At 47.1% G+C, this 15,392-nt stretch overlaps 1 protein-coding gene across 1 annotated transcript; it reads right to left on the bottom strand.

Annotated features, from left to right (window-relative positions):
- Positions 1 to 1,409: 1,409 nt before the first annotated feature.
- LOC128420190 (cytochrome c oxidase subunit 7A2, mitochondrial) lies at positions 1,410 to 14,141 on the bottom strand. The gene is made up of 4 exons (XM_053401727.1): positions 14,014 to 14,141; positions 8,180 to 8,269; positions 4,143 to 4,227; positions 1,410 to 1,703 (listed from the first exon to the last, which is right to left on the bottom strand). Exons 1-4 carry the CDS (start codon positions 14,026 to 14,028, stop codon positions 1,645 to 1,647), a joined length of 249 nt encoding a protein of 82 aa, XP_053257702.1. The 5' UTR covers positions 14,029 to 14,141; the 3' UTR covers positions 1,410 to 1,644.
- Positions 14,142 to 15,392: the final 1,251 nt, after the last annotated feature.

The raw sequence follows: 15,392 nt of genomic DNA on the forward strand, positions 1-15,392 counted from the left end.
AACAGAAGCGCAAGATGCCCTGAACAGGCTCAGCGGGTGATGCTGGTGAGATTATGGAGATGGCATCTCCTTGGTCTTGGCACCTAGGACTGGTCCAGAACAACGCCCACAATAATAAGTACAATTCATGATTTATTATGACAAATTCGGTTGGGGAAGGGTTGTAGCTTGGTGGTAGAGCATTTGCAAGCAGAAGACCCCGGGTTCAATGATATGACTTGGCGTAAGACAGCTCCCTGTGGCACCCCTTGATTCACAACAATGAGGACTAGGATCTTAGTTTATTTTTAGGGGAAGGGCCACAGATCAGGGGAAGGCCACCTGCTTTGTGTGCAGGAACTCCCAAGTTCTGTTCCCACTGGCAGAATCTCCAGGGAGGGTCGGGAGAAACTCATGTCCGTAGCTACACTGCTGCCAATCAGTGTAGACTATACTGAGCTAGATGGACCAACCAAGTGACTGGGTTTAAGGCTGCTTTCTTTGTTCCTGCTAACCTCAGAAGCCAGATATTTCTCTCCACGTTTGTGCATGCAGACCAAACCAAAACCAAGCTTTAACGGTGGGGTGAATGGCCGTGACAATCCCATCGTACGAGACTGTAAACAGAGCATCTTTATTAAATTCTGATTTCGGTTTAAGCCAGGCTTCTTCTTCTTCTTTTTTAAAGAGACACGATATAATTGGAGTTAATTTTTAAAAAATCAGTTTTGAGAAGCCCCACCTTTCCTAATGAAAATAAAAACCCGCATAGTTTTCGTTACACACCCTCCAACCGCACCAGATCTCCACCGACCCCTCGGTCCACCTACTCTGAGATCTCCTGGAAAATGCAGCTCGTATCGACCGGTGGTACCTAGCGCTCCTTGTATGTGAAATAAAATTAGACCAAAATGGCGAAGAGGTGATATCTTCCCCCCCCTGTAACTCGTTTGCCGTTATTAAAATCCAATAAAAAATATTGGAGGGGGGCAGGGGAGAAAGAAAGAAAGAAAGAAAGAAAGAAAGAAAGAAAGAAAGAGGATGCTGGTCTCTTCTGATGTTCTTCCCTTGAGACCTTGCAGAGCTGCTGCCGGCCAGAGTCAAGCAACACCAGTACATCAAAAAGTGGATATACATTTCCAAAATATAAGCATCAGTCAAACTGGTGTCATCTAGCTGTTTTGGACTACATATTGGCTGGGGGCTGATTGGAGATGTAGTCAAAAACAGCTGGACGGCACCCTCTTGCCGCAAGGCCTGTTGTGGACAAAATAGTCTTGAGGCAGCCTCTTAGGCTTATACAGACATGCATGTGAATTTTGATATTCCCGTTTTGTTAACAGCCTTTAAAATTTGTGGCGTAAGTGGGGTGTCTTGTCTGTTTTTAAAAATGCAGGTTGATTTTTTTTTTTTAAAAAAAGGGGCAAATCTTTCTTTTAATTCATTTTATTCATTCACTTGTTTATGTCTCCGAACAACTTAATTTGCTCATTGCCATCCTGAAGGAAAGTTCCTAAGAATCGACAGGTTTGGTAATTCTTCCGCCCCAGAAAACAAGGCGATCGTCCTTCTCTCTCTTACTCCGGGGGAACCGAGGGATGGAACAGGTATTGGTGGTTGGGGGGAGGGACTTCCAAGTCTCTCCCCCCCCTTAAAGCTTTATTCTCATTTGTTCTTCTTCGGAGAAGCAGCTTCGAACAGGACAAACAACGTAAGCCCGACACCTGGGGGGAAAATAGCTCCACGTCACTTATCGAAAAATTTGGCAAGGCTCGAAGCATTGTTGGTTTCACGCCAGCCCTTTCTCCTGAAATTGCCATCCTTTGCTCCCCTTTATTTATGACATCTGCATGCTGCCCGATAACATAAGATCTCTGATATTCCGGTAAACATTAAAGCAACCATGATAAATCCAGGAAAATGTCACTGGCCAGTCATTTCGTGTCGTATGAAAAAAATGGGAAACAGAAGTTGGTTAAGGGACAGTCAATGGCTGCTCTTTAGCTATGCTGAACAGGAAGCAATAAAACACAATGGAACTGAAAGAAGGAAGCTTTTAATTAATGTTGTAGGGGGGTAGCTGCTGAAGGGATTGACGTGAGAAGAGACATTATATATTACTGCACAGAGGCGGTGGGGAAGGAGCTACTGGGTGATACAATGTCCAGTTTAATACCAGTTCCTGCTAACAGCCAAACAGGTTTTAGCATGGAAGCAACCCTCCAGAAACTGCTTGCTTTGCAAGAAAACCTTATTCCATGGGTAGGCAAACTAAGGTCCGGGGGCTGGATCTGGCCCAATTGCCTTCTAAATCCTGCCCCCGGACGGTCAGGGAATCAGCGTGTTTTCACATGAGTAGAATGTATCCTTTTATTTAAAATGCATCTCTGGGCTATTTGTAGGGCATAGGAACTCATTCACTCCCCCCCCCAATACAGTCCGGCCCCCCACAAGGTCTGAATGACAGTGGACCGGCCCCCTGCTGAAAAAGTTTGCTGACCCCTGCAGTTGGGTTTTGCTCAGATAATAAGGCTTTCTCTGATCAAGTTAGAACTGGGAATTGCTTGGCCGGGTTTTTGTTTTTAAAGGTTTGCTCAGTTGTTTTCTGAACTCTGTAAGAGCCAGCTAAAGGGTGTTTAAATGAGGTTTAAGGTGATACAATCTGTAACACGGAGCAGATTTTTTTGGCGTGTGTGAAAACAATGGCTGTGGAAAGGGATGTTCCAATGTGTAACTGAAGGTCTGGGCTGCATCAATAGGAGTATAGCATCTAGATCAAGGGAAGTAATAGTGCCACTGTATTCTGCTCTGGTCAGACCTCACCTGGAGTACTGTGTCCAGTTCTGGGCACCACAGTTCAAGGAGGACACTGACAAACTGGAACGTGTCCAGAGGAGGGCAACCAAAATGGTCAAAGGCCTGGAAACGATGCCTTATGAGGAACGGCTAAGGGAGCTGGGCATGTTTAGCCTGGAGAAGAGGAGGTCAAGGGGTGATATGATAGCCATGTTCAAATATATAAAAGGATGTCACATAGAGGAGGGAGAAAGGTTGTTTTCTGCTGCTCCAGAGAAGCGGACACGGAGCAATGGATCCAAACTACAAGAAAGAAGATTCCACCTAAACATTAGGAAGAACTTCCTGACAGTAAGAGCTGTTTGACAGTGGAATTTGCTGCCAAGGAGTGTGGTGGAGTCTCCTTCTTTGGAGGTCTTTAAGCAGAGGCTTGACAACCATATGTCAGGAGTGCTCTGATGGTGTTTCCTGCTTGGCAGGGGGTTGGACTCGATGGCCCTTGTGGTCTCTTCCAACTCTAGGATTCTATGGTTCCTTCCTGCTTGTTGCAGCCCTGGGTACCAAATATAATGTCTAAGTCTATGGAGATGTCATTTTGAAAGCTGACTTCTGGATTCTAACCTGGGTGGGGTGGGATGGTGGCGGTGGCATGGAAATCAGAAACTTGTGCATTGCATTCCTTCCCAATGAATCCCTCCGAATAAAGTCAACCAAGGGTTATCCAAACCAGTGTCTCTGTCTGTGTGTGAGCCTGTAGCTCCGTTCGTCCAAGAGGAAGGGGCAATGAATTGCTGGCCCCCAAACCCACCAAGGAACGGGACAGAATAGCCGCAAAAAGTTTCGGAAGATTTCTCTCACCGTTCTCATTCTCAGGCCAAAGAAAGGCACAATCTGCTCCCTGAGTTTGGCTGCAGTTTGAAAAGGAAATATTTATGGACAGGAAAAAAAAACAACACAATCCCATCTGCTCTCACGTTGTTTTGTTTCGTTTCTCCATTTTGTCTCACCGCAACAAGAAGCAGGAAGGCTTCTATTTTTGACAGCAAGAGTGAAAGAGAGAATTGTTCGTTGTGGTGTTTCATCTGTGTTCTGAATTTGCTATACATACTGAACTTCAGGTCGTTTCATAGGCCACAGACCCCAAATTCCAAACACAAACGATCTGTTTCCACGCAAGCGAGGGGAAAGATTCCATTTAAAAAAAAAAAAACCAACACAGATTTCTTTTTCTAAATAACCCAACACAACCCATTATAACAGTAACTATATTTTTAGTTAAATAATAAAATAAATACGTAAAGGAGGATAGCAGCTCTGAACAATTATGAAAAATCTGGAAATGAATGAAGAGCGGAGGTATGGCTTACCAAAGACACTGAGGATCATGGTTCCACGGTACATCATGGCGTCGATGGTGCCTCCTTTGAGATGCACAGGCAGCCCGTTGTCCTCCTGGGGAGAGGCAAGGAGTTAGCCCCATTTCACTGGAGGGGACACCAAAGGTCATCTAGTCACCTGCCCTCCCCCCAGTCCACTTCGAGATGTGTGCATCATGCTCAGTGGGTGCACTGGGGGCTGTTCTCTCTGGATGAGCAACTTCAAGGCAACCCTCTTTGAACTTTGCGTTGGTGGGGGTTGGGCTGCATGACCCCTGGGACCCCCTGCAACACCACAACCAGTGCTGGATTTACGTATAGGCTGAACAAGCTCTAGCTTAGGGCCCCGCTCCCTTGGGGGCCCCCAAAAAATTAAAGGAAAAAAACACCTGGATGTACATTTCTAAAAAAACAAATAAAAGAAAACCTACATACAGCAACCGTGTTTTGTAGGCTCCTATGATGTAAGTCATGGCCCCCGCCTGCTCGCCTGCTCCCTAAAATATCCCTGGTTTGCTCCTTTCTATATATTCCCACTACTGACTATATATATGGCCACCTCATGAGAAGAGAAGACTCCCTGGAAAAGACCCTGATGTTGGGAAAGATGGAGGGCCCAAGGAGAAGGGGACGACAGAGGACAAGATGGTGGGACAGTGTTCTTGAAGCTACCAGCATGAGTTTGACCAAACTGCAGGAGGCAGTGGAAGACAGGAGGGCCTGGCGTGCTCTGGTCCAGGGGGTCACAAAGAGTCGGACACCACTAAACGACTAAACACATATATAGGGTGCCGACATTCTGCATGGACTGGTTGCAGGGCAACATGTGCAAAGGGCTTGAGATACCTATGATAGGGTTACCAGATGTCCCCAGTTCCTGGGGACAGTCCCCCGATTTGCAAATCTGTCCCTGGGGAAAGTGGCAGCAGCAGCCTCAGCAGCCTAGAGCCAGCCTGGTAGCACAGTTGGTTCTGGCTGGCTTCAGGAGCTGTTCGCTGCCATGGCACCCGCCATTTTTCCTGCACCATGGCAGCCAGCAGCTCCTGAAGCCAGGCAGAGCCAACTGCGCTACCAGACTGGCCCCTCCTGGGCAACGGCCGTCTGCCCGTGACCCCTGAGCCTCCCCTGATCTGTCAAAACAAAGGGAGAAGGAGATTGGGGAAGGCTCGGGAGTCACGGGTGCGGGGCGCGCCGTTGCCCAGTCTCTGCGCATTTACGTTTCACAGGGTGCGAAAGAAGGGCTTTGCACCTTTATACAATATGCATGTGTGCTTGGGCCCAGGATCCAAAATGGTCAAAGGCCTGGAAACGATGCCTTATGAGGAACGGCTAAGGGAGCTGGGCATGTTTAGCCTGGAGAAGAGGAGGTTAAGGGGTGATATGATAGCCATGTTCAAATATATAAAAGGATGTCACATAGAGGAGGGAGAAAGGTTGTTTTCTGCTGCTCCAGAGAAGCGGACACGGAGCAATGGATCCAAACTGCAGGAAAGAAGATTCCACCTAAACATTAGGAAGAACTTCCTGACAGTAAGAGCTGTTCGACATTTGCTGCCAAGGAGTGTGGTGGAGTCTCCTTCTTTGGAGGTCTTTAAGCAGAGGCTTGACAACCATATGTCAGGAGTGTTCTGATGGTGTTTCCTGCTTGGCAGGGGGTTGGACTCGATGGCCCTTGTGGTCTCTTCCAACTCTAGGATTCTATGATTCTATGATCTTTTGCCTCACCATCCCCAGTACTGACTCCCTGTTGCTACTCAGCTTCAAAAAAGGGGGGGGGGAAGTGTCCCCGGATTCATTGAAAAAAATATGGTAACCATAAGCTATGAGGTCCACAATTTACCATACAGCAGGGGTGGCCAACTCCCAAGAGACTGCGATCTACTCACAGAGTTAAAAACCGGCAGTGATCTACCCCCTTTTGGGGGGTTCAGGTCAAAGTTGCTGAGCTTTTATTAGGAAGGAAAACCCTGTTTTTTGGGATTCCGGCCTTTTTTTAGGGAGGAGGGACGCCCCGTTTTGGGGGGTGCAGGGCAAAGTGGTTGAGCTACTTTGGGGGGAGCCAGTGATCTACCCGTGATCTACCACAGACGTTCAGTGATCTACCAGTAGATCACGATCTACCTGTTGGGCGTGCCTGCCATATAGCATATATTCAACACAAAAAACAGTGGAAATTTGTTGTTGATGAAGGACAGCTGGACATAGAAAGGGCCCCATTGCCTTCAGGAGCTGAGGGCCACATCAAACCTCAATCCGGCCCTGGCCCTAACTATAGGTTTCTGTGACCTGGCCCTCCAAAGTCTCCTCTGTCTCATCAGATGACAAGGTGAAGTATAAATTTGTTACTATCATCATCATCATCAGTTTGGGGAGGATTTCTGGGGGTGTTCTTCAATATGACGTTGGAAAACTTACAAACCTGCTATCAGTATGATATTACTTCCTTTATTTTGACCAAAGGAAACAATGATTATGACCCCTGTTGCTGGAAATGTAATTGGAAGGGAGCTTTAGAGTTTGATTTCATTTGGTATGTATTGGGAAATTTTTTTTATGTCTGATGTTTTACATTTTTTAAAAAAATATACTTCTATTTTGCTTTAAACAAATACAGATAAATACAAACAACCAAAATTACAAAAGAAAAATCCTTAATAATAATAATAATGGAAAAAGCTAAAAAAAACTACAAAAAATATCAAAGTACATGGCGTAGAACATAAGCTGTTATGGGAAAGAAAAAAGAAAAAGGAAAAAGGAAAGAAGGAAGAGGAAAAGAAAAGGGAAAAGGGAAAAAAGGGAAAAAAGAAAAAAAGAGGAAAATGAGCCAAAACACAAGAAGGCTATTTTTATAGAGGCTGTAAGCTGCTCAGAATAGCTGGGGAAACTGAGCCAGACGGGCAGGGTATAAATAATAAAATGATCATTGAAGGAGAACTACATGAAGGAGAACTACATGAAGATGATGTATAGATGGTACACAACACCCATGCAGTTAGGGAAAATGTACAAAACTAGTTCAAATATATGTTGGAAGTGTAAGGAAAAGGAGGGGACATTTTATCATATGTGGTGGGATTGTAAGGTAATTAAAAAATTTTGGGAAATGATATACAACGAATTGAAGAAAATGTTCCATTTAACATTTGTTAAAAAACCTGAAGCATTTATGTTGGGGATTGTAGGGAAAGATCTGCCAAAAAAGCTGAAAAACATCTTCATGTTTGCGACAACGGCCGCGAGAGTTTTAATAGCACAAGGATGGAGGACTGAAGAAACCCCAACTAAAGAATCATGGCAAGAAAAATTGACGGACTATGCAGAACTGGCAAAACTGACATATAAGCTACGGGACAAGGATAACTGTGACTTTAAAGATGAATGGGAACATTTTACAAAGTATTTAAAGATGCAACAAAGTGAATTGGACTCCTTGGCAGGTTTTGAATAAACACTCACAAACTTTTTATTGATAATAACCAGTTAGACAAATTAAGGATTTATACAACTTTGTAACCTGCAGAAAACAGCATTCTTAGAGAAATCAAAGACTGGAACGGAGGGAAGTCAGGGGGGTGGGGGGGTTGTGGGGGGGGAGGAAAAATGGGGGGGAGATAAGGATGATATGTTTCTGGATAATATGTTTCGCTTTAATTTTGAATAAAGAAATTAAGATAATGATAATAAAATGATCATCATCATTATCATCATCAAAGTAATCATGGAAGGGATCCCAAGGGTCCTCTAGTCCACCCCCCCTGCGATGCAGGAATCTCAGCTCAAGCATCCATGGCAGATGGACACCCAACCTCTGCTTAAAAACCTCCAAGGAAGGAAAGGCCACCACCGCTCTATTCAGAGAGAGAACCATCCTTTGAAAAGTAGGACACCTGTGACCAGCCTAGACCCTTCTTCTTTTCCCCTCCCTCTTCTCTCTCTTTCCCCCTCCCTCCCTCCTGCCATGTCTGGGTAAGCAAAACCGTTGCTTGCATAAACAGCTGCTGTCTGGACGCAGCCAAATCTCTCACCTGGAAGAGCTTCTGGTATTCTGGGACCTTGTTCTTCAATGTCCGAGGGGCGGAGGTGGAGAGGAACCGGAGAGAACTGATACGGGAAGCCTAGTGAAGAGAGGAAACAGGGAACAAAAAAAGCAGAATCACATTAGGAAGTCCCATCTCTTCCCAAGGAGCCATGGATAACCCTTTCCTTCACGAATTTGTCATCTCCAGGCTTGACTACTGTAATTCGCCCTTGAAACTGTCCCAGAAACTCCAGCGGGTGCAGAATGCCGCGGCGAGACTCCTCACAGGGTCCTTGCCGCAGGATCACATTCATCCCGGTGGAATACAGGGCCAGGTTTAAGGTGCTGGTTTTGACCTTTAAAGCCCTATGCGGCCTAGGACCCTCGTATCTAGGGGACTGCCTCTCCTGGTATGTCCCACGGAATAAACAGCAACACTCTAGAGGTCCTGGGCCCTAAGGAAGTAAAATTAGCCTCAACCAGAGCCAGGGCCTTTTCAGCACTGGCCCCGGCCTGGTGGAACACTCTGTCTCATGACAGAGCATGTGGTCTGGGCACCACAGTTCAAGAAGGACACTGACAAACTGGAACGTGTCCAGAGGAGGGCAACCAAAATGGTCAAAGGCCTGGAAACGATGCCTTATGAGGAACGGCTAAGGGAGCTGGGCATGTTTAGCCTGGAGAAGAGGAGGTTAAGGGGTGATATGATAGCCATGTTCAAATATATAAAAGGATGTCACATAGAGGAGGGAGAAAGGTTGTTTTCTGCTGCTCCAGAGAAGCAGACACGGAGCAATGGATCCAAACTACAAGAAGATTCCACCTAAACATTAGGAAGAACTTCCTGACAGTAAGAGCTGTTTGACAGTGGAATTTGCTGCCAAGGAGTGTGGTGGAGTCTCCTTCTTTGGAGGTCTTTAAGCAGAGGCTTGACAACCATATGTCAGGAGTGCTCTGATGGTGTTTCCTGCTTGGCAGGGGGTTGGACTCCATGGCCCTTGTGGTCTCTTCCAACTCTATGATTCTATGAGACCAGGGCCCTGCAGGATCTGATTTCTTTCTGCAGGACCTGTAAGACAGAGTTGTTCCGCCTGGCCTTTGGCTTGGAATCAACTTGATCCCCTCCACCTCTTTCCTTTTCCCTTTCTCCTTCTGTGATGGAACTCTTATTTGGGGACTTCCCTGGTTTTTTCTACCAGTCTGGATAGTTGGCCTTGGTGAAGATTTGACATTTTCATCCCCAAAAAGTTTTTGATTTGAATTTCTACTCAAATAAGGCTGCATCTTAATGTTGCATTTTAATCTTGTTTTTAAGTTTTATTTTAATCAATTGTATTGCTATCTGGTGTTAGCCACCCTGAGCCCGGTCTTGGCTGGGGAGGGCGGGGTATTATTTATTTATTTATTTATTTAAATTATTATTATTATTATTATTATTATTATTAGGCACAGGGGATGTATGGATAATTGCAGCCCACCTCGTAGGGTTGTTGTGAAGGCAAACCAGCTTAATGTTTGCAAAAGTTTGCCATTAAATCTCTTAAGTTTGCTGCATGTAAATTCTAGTTCACTGTAAACTCAGGTACACGGATTGTATTTCGCCAGCTGCAGTTACAGCCGTCATTGGAGCTTCTGCTTTCTCCGGAAGCTGAGATGTAAAAGCACTCGGGGCTTTGTCCCTGGGGGCCCAAAAAGCACAAGTGAAACCTGGGTCCAGTGACATGCAGAACAGTCGCCACCTGTCCCCCCCCTTCCCCACCCCACTCCAGACCAGCCGGGTGCCCTCCAGATGTTTTCGACTACAAAACCCACCAGCCATGAACATAAGAGAATAAGGAGAGCCTGCTGGTTGCGGCAAGTGGCCCATCTAGTCCAGCATCTTCCCACAGTAGCCAACAAGACGCCTGTGGGGAACCAGGATCGGAGCACAAGAGCTGTCGGATGGGAAACACAAGAGCAATCAAGTACAACATTCCCAGAGTGAACATGTTTGCACATGGGGAGGAATGTTTGTCCAGCCAGCAGGTCAACTTCCTGTTTCCTTCTGGGCTGGGACAGACTTCCTCTGCATGGGACTAGAAGTGGGTGTGGCCTCACCTGTGCAGGTAACAACAAAAGCACAGGGCCGGGCAGCCATCTCTCTCTTTGACAACATGCATTGAAGAAGCAACATCTGCTTAGCCAAAGATGCTCTCTTGGCCTCCAGCCAAGAGAGGACAAAGGGACTGTCTCCTTATGAGAGAGTTTTCAGGTGTGTGTTACTTTTCTAAACTAAGTCTGCCTTCTGGGATCCTATTGTGAACAGAATGATGTGTGAGTAAACTCTTTTTATACTTTTATAGAAGACTGTGTCGTGTCTTATCTTTTATGAGGGAATAAGGGGGAAATACCAGAACAGTTATTATAGAGGCTTTAGTGAGCCTGAGCCAACGCATCCGCTGCGAGTTTAAAAAGGGGAATGTTACTCTGCTAAATTGTGGAACTTGTTAAGACAAGTTGGAAAAGGATATAATCAAACAATCTATCCTCTCCTGCATCCTGAACATTCCCACAAGAGTGACTCTCCCCTCCTGTGGCACACATCCTTAGCCCTCTCTTCCTCCATGAATTTGCCCCATCCTCTTTTAAAGCCACCCTAATTGGTTTGCATCATTGTGGCCCTGTAGCAGGGAGTTCCACAGTTTAACCATGTGCAGTGTGAAGAAGGACTTGTGATGGCCTGGGACTCGGGCTCGGGCTCAGAACCAGAGGGGACTCAGTCTGCACGGGATCCTTTGCCTCAGGCATCATCTGAACCAAGTCTGGGGCTTGATCCTGAAGAGTCCTGTCTGCACAGGTTCCCCTGCAGCAAACACCAGCTGGGCCGAGTCAGGGGCTCCAGATGCGGGGATTCCCTCGTTGCCTCCAGCTGGGCCATCACTTACAGCTGCTCCACTACCGGTTGAGTCAGGGGAGGCTGAGGTGACCTCTGGTACACAGGACGAGACCCTCCCTGCCCACAGACTGTCTCGCCAGAGTGGTGCATGCTCTAGTTATCTCTCACATGGACTACTGCAATGCGCTCTACGTGGGGCTACCTTTGAAGGTGACCCGGAAACTGCAATTAATCCAGAATGCGGCAGCTGGACTGGTGACTGGGAGCGGCCGCTGGGACCACATAACACCGGTCTTGAAAGACCTACATTGCACATTTCCAAGCACAACTCAAAGCGTTGGTGCTGACCTTGAAAGCCCTAAATGGCCTCAAAGGCCCAGAATACCTGAAGGAGCGTCTCCACCCCCATCGTTCAGCCCGGGCACTGAGGTCCAGCTCCGAGGGCCTTCTGGTGGTTCCCTCACTGTGAGAAGCCAAGTTACAGGGAACCAGGCAGAGGGCCTTCTCGGTAGTGGCACCCGCCTTGTGGAACGCCCTCCAGGTCAAAGAGAAAAACAACTACCAGACTTTTAGAAGACATCTGAAGGCAGCCCTGTTTAGGGAATCTTTTAATGTTTGATGGACTACTGTATTTTAATATTGTGCTGGAAGCCGCCCAGAGCGGCTGGGGAAACCCAGCAAGATGGGCGTCGTATAAATAAATTCTTTTTCTTATTCTTATTATTAATACTACTACATTTTGGGCTCGTTTCTCCCCTCTTTCCCCAAAACAAGGTAATGTGGGGCCTGCAGGCTCTTGCGCCCCACTTGGTAGGAAATGTTGGACCGCCCTGATTTAGAAGGTACCCGGTTGGCAAAGGCAGGCCTAAGCTTAAACCTAGGCTTACTCCAGCTCCTCCTAAAGCATCAGTTTTTCAAAAGGTAAAGTACTTCTCCCATGGAAGCAGCAGGTTGGGGGGTGGCAGATGGAATAAGTAGCTAAGGCTGATCTCTGTTCTGTGTCTGTTTCACAGAAATCTTATGAAATAAATGAAATGAATAGCCCTGCCAGGAAGGACTCGAAATAATCCACTCGGCTATGAAGTTCAACTGGGTGACCTTGGGCCAGAAACTGCCTCTCAACCTGACCTCTATCTCAGGGTTCTTGTGGGGATTCATTGAGGAGAAAGAGGTTGAATATAAATGCAATCGATAAATAAATTGATGTAACTAAACTGGTGAGTCACTCTCCTCCGAAAGCTGTTGCGAACTTCCCAGTGACGGACAGGAAGAGCAGAACACCATGATATATAGGAAAAGGGAATTAAAAGTGCTTTATGGAAGAATTGATGCCTTTTTCAGAGTATCCAAAGAAATATTATATTATATTTGATGAGCTCACGAGCAGGATTGGAGTTCTGAGCGCCAGGAGCAACGAGATTATAATATTGCGGTTTGATAGATTTAATAGACAGAAGTTAGGGTTCAGCCGAAGGAGAGGAGCGACAACTCTGTGGAGAACGGGGCGGAAAGTCAACAAAAATAAGAGACGAATTTGCATTTTGACTGTAGAGGTTTAAAAACGTCGAAACTTATATAAAAAAAAGTTGAAACTTAATAAAATATAATTGGGGGGGGGGGGAGATATAGGAGCAGGGAAAGGGTGGAATATAATCATGCCTGTTTTTTACCCCATGCATCTGACCTAGTAGGCTGTATCACACACAGAACTTTCTGCTTCAACATATATATCTTTTTAAGGGGACTCTGCAACAAACTGGCAAGGCTATCCCCCTTGTTATGGAAAAATCTAGGGGCGAGGCTGCTCAGTCCCCCAGAAGGTCAGGCAGAGCCCGTGGGTCCCTGCGGAATAGAGGAAGGAGTGCAGCCACCAACCGGAGCAAATAGCTGTAGACCAAAGTTTATTGCGCAACAGGTTCAAAGAGGAATTTTGAACCCCGCGGATGGGGTGGCAAGGACTTTTAAAACTTCCCACCATATCCCAGAATACAGTTCGTACAGCATCATTGCTACATCACTGACATGTCACAAAAGGGGAGGGGTAGACAGGGGTTGGGACGCGGGTGGCACTGTGGGTTAAACCACAGAGCCTAGGACTTGCCGATAAGAAGGTCGGTGGTTCGAATCCTCACGATGGGGTGAGCTCCCGTTGCTCGGTCCCTGCTCCTGCCAACCTAGCAGTTCAAAAGCACGTCAAGTGCAAGTAGATAAATAGGTACCACTCCGGCGGGAAGGTAAACAGCGTTTCCGTGCGCTGCTCTGGTTTTGCCAGAAGTGGCTTAGTCATGCTGGCCACATGACCCGGAAGCTGTCTGCAGACAAACGCTGGCTCCCTCGGCCTATAGGGCAAGATGAGCACGCAACCCCAGAGTCGTCTGCGACTGGACCCAATGGTCAGGGGTCCTTTTACCTTTAGACAGGGGTTCCACTAGTTTAACCCTGGCAGACATGTCCAGACAAGTCCTTGGTCCAAGATTAGCATAAGCAGACATGGCAGGGCAAGACCCAGGTATAAGATGAGCATAGGCAAACACCTCTGAAGTCCCACCACCCAAAGTGCAATAGAACTTCCTTTGCATGTCTGGACCCCTTGGCAAGTCTGGGGATGGGATTAGGCTTTCCTTGGCCAACAATCAGCTCAGCAATCGTCACCTCTGGGAACTTCCTGGAGTCCTTTTTCAAGGAGAAAATAGCTTTGGAATGTAGGAAACTGTCAAGTTGAAAGGATACATTCAGGCATAATATTTGTAACATTTAACAACTTTAAAGATGTCCCCCCCCCTAATTTCTGTAACACCCTGAAACTGTGTTTCACCTGTTTGGGCCTCGCCAGTGTTTTTCAACACCCGCAAAAAGCCAGTAGCTTATGAGTTAGGAGCAAGGAAGCTATAGGGCACACAAACACCCCAGGGTTAGTGACCTGCTTTTAGCAAGCAGCCGTGCAGAGACAGAGGAGGAGTCTTTACCAGAAGGGATTTCATGCTCTTGACGGTGGTCCTTGCTGCCTCCTTCCTGATCTCTCTCCTTCCCTTCCTTCTCTCTGCCTGTGTCTATGCTGACCTCCAGCTGGGCCTTACAAGGGCATTGCCTCCCTGCCAGGGCGGAGGGGAGGGGGGGCTGCCCTTGTTTTCCTTGACCGCCTGCCAGAAGTAAGGGCAGCTGGCGAGTTCAAACTTCGGACTGGAATGCGGAGGCTGGAGGGACATTTCAGAGGGCCTGCAGTGGAGAAGGGGCAGCAGCAGCTGTCTTTAAATGGGACGGTATTCCGGGATCAGGTTATGATGCACAGCATTGCACAGAGAAAGCAAACAGGAAAAAGTTTTCCTCCTTCCCTAGTAGCCCTGGAGCTTTTGGGCATCCAATGAAGCTGTGCGTTGTGAGTTTTGGGACCAGTACCAGATTTACAAACAGTATAAGCTAAACAAGTTCTAGCTTAGGGCTCCACTCTCATCGTAAAGGGACCCCTGACCATTAGGTCCAGTCGTGGCCGACTCTGGGGTTGCGGCGCTCATCTCGCTTTACTGGCCGAGGGAGCCGGCATACAGCTTCCGGGTCATGTGTCCAGCATGACTAAGCTGCTTCTGGTGAACCAGAGCAGCGCATGGAAACACCGTTTACCTTCCCGCCGGAGCGGTACCTATTTATCTACTTGCACTTGGACGTGCTTTCGAACTGCTAGGTTGGCAGGACCAGGGACTGCGCAACGGGAGCTCACCCTGTCGCGGGGATTCGAACCGCCGACCTTCTGATCGGCAAGTCCTAGGCTCAGTGGTTTCACCCACAGTGCCACCCGTGTCCCACACTCTCTTGGAGGTCCCCCCCAAAAAATAAAGGGGGGAAAAGTGGATGTACAGTGGTACCTCGGGTTACAGACGCTTCAGGTTACAGATTCCACTAACCAGAAATTGTACCTTGGGTTAAGAACTTTGCTTCAGGATAAGAATAGAAATTGTGCGGCGGTGGCGCGACGGCAGCAGGAGGTCCCATTAGCTAAAGTGGTACCTCAGGTTAAGAACAGTTTCAGGTTAAGAACAGACCTCCGGAACGAATTAAGTTCTTAACCCGAGGTACCACTGTACATTTCCAAAATATAATATAAAAAAGAGATAAAATAAAACCTACATCCAGCAACAGTGTTTTGTGTTGTGTAGGTTCCTATGATGTACCGTATTTTTTCCTCTATAAGACTCACTTTTTCCCTCCTAAAAAGTAAGGGGAAATGTGTGTGCGTCTTATGGAGCGAATGCAGGCTGCGCAGCTATCCCAGAAGCCAGAACAGCAAGAGGGATTGCTGCTTTCACTGCGCAGCGATCCCTCTTGCTGTTCTGGCTTCTGAGATTCAGAA

This window comes from Podarcis raffonei, chromosome 8 (assembly GCF_027172205.1).
Source record: "Podarcis raffonei isolate rPodRaf1 chromosome 8, rPodRaf1.pri, whole genome shotgun sequence".
NCBI classification, from domain to species: Eukaryota; Metazoa; Chordata; class Lepidosauria; order Squamata; family Lacertidae; genus Podarcis; species Podarcis raffonei.

What these genes read in the sequence shown, in the direction of transcription:
- LOC128420190 (XM_053401727.1), bottom strand. An exon ending in AATACCAGAAGCTCTTCCAG is followed by an intron (nt 4,228 to 8,179) that starts GTGAGAGATTTG and finishes GCCTCTCCCCAG; the next exon opens with GAGGACAACGGGCTGCCTGT. An exon ending in CATGATCCTCAGTGTCTTTG is followed by an intron (nt 1,704 to 4,142) that starts GTAAGCCATACC and finishes TTTTCCCCCCAG; the next exon opens with GTGTCGGGCTTACGTTGTTT.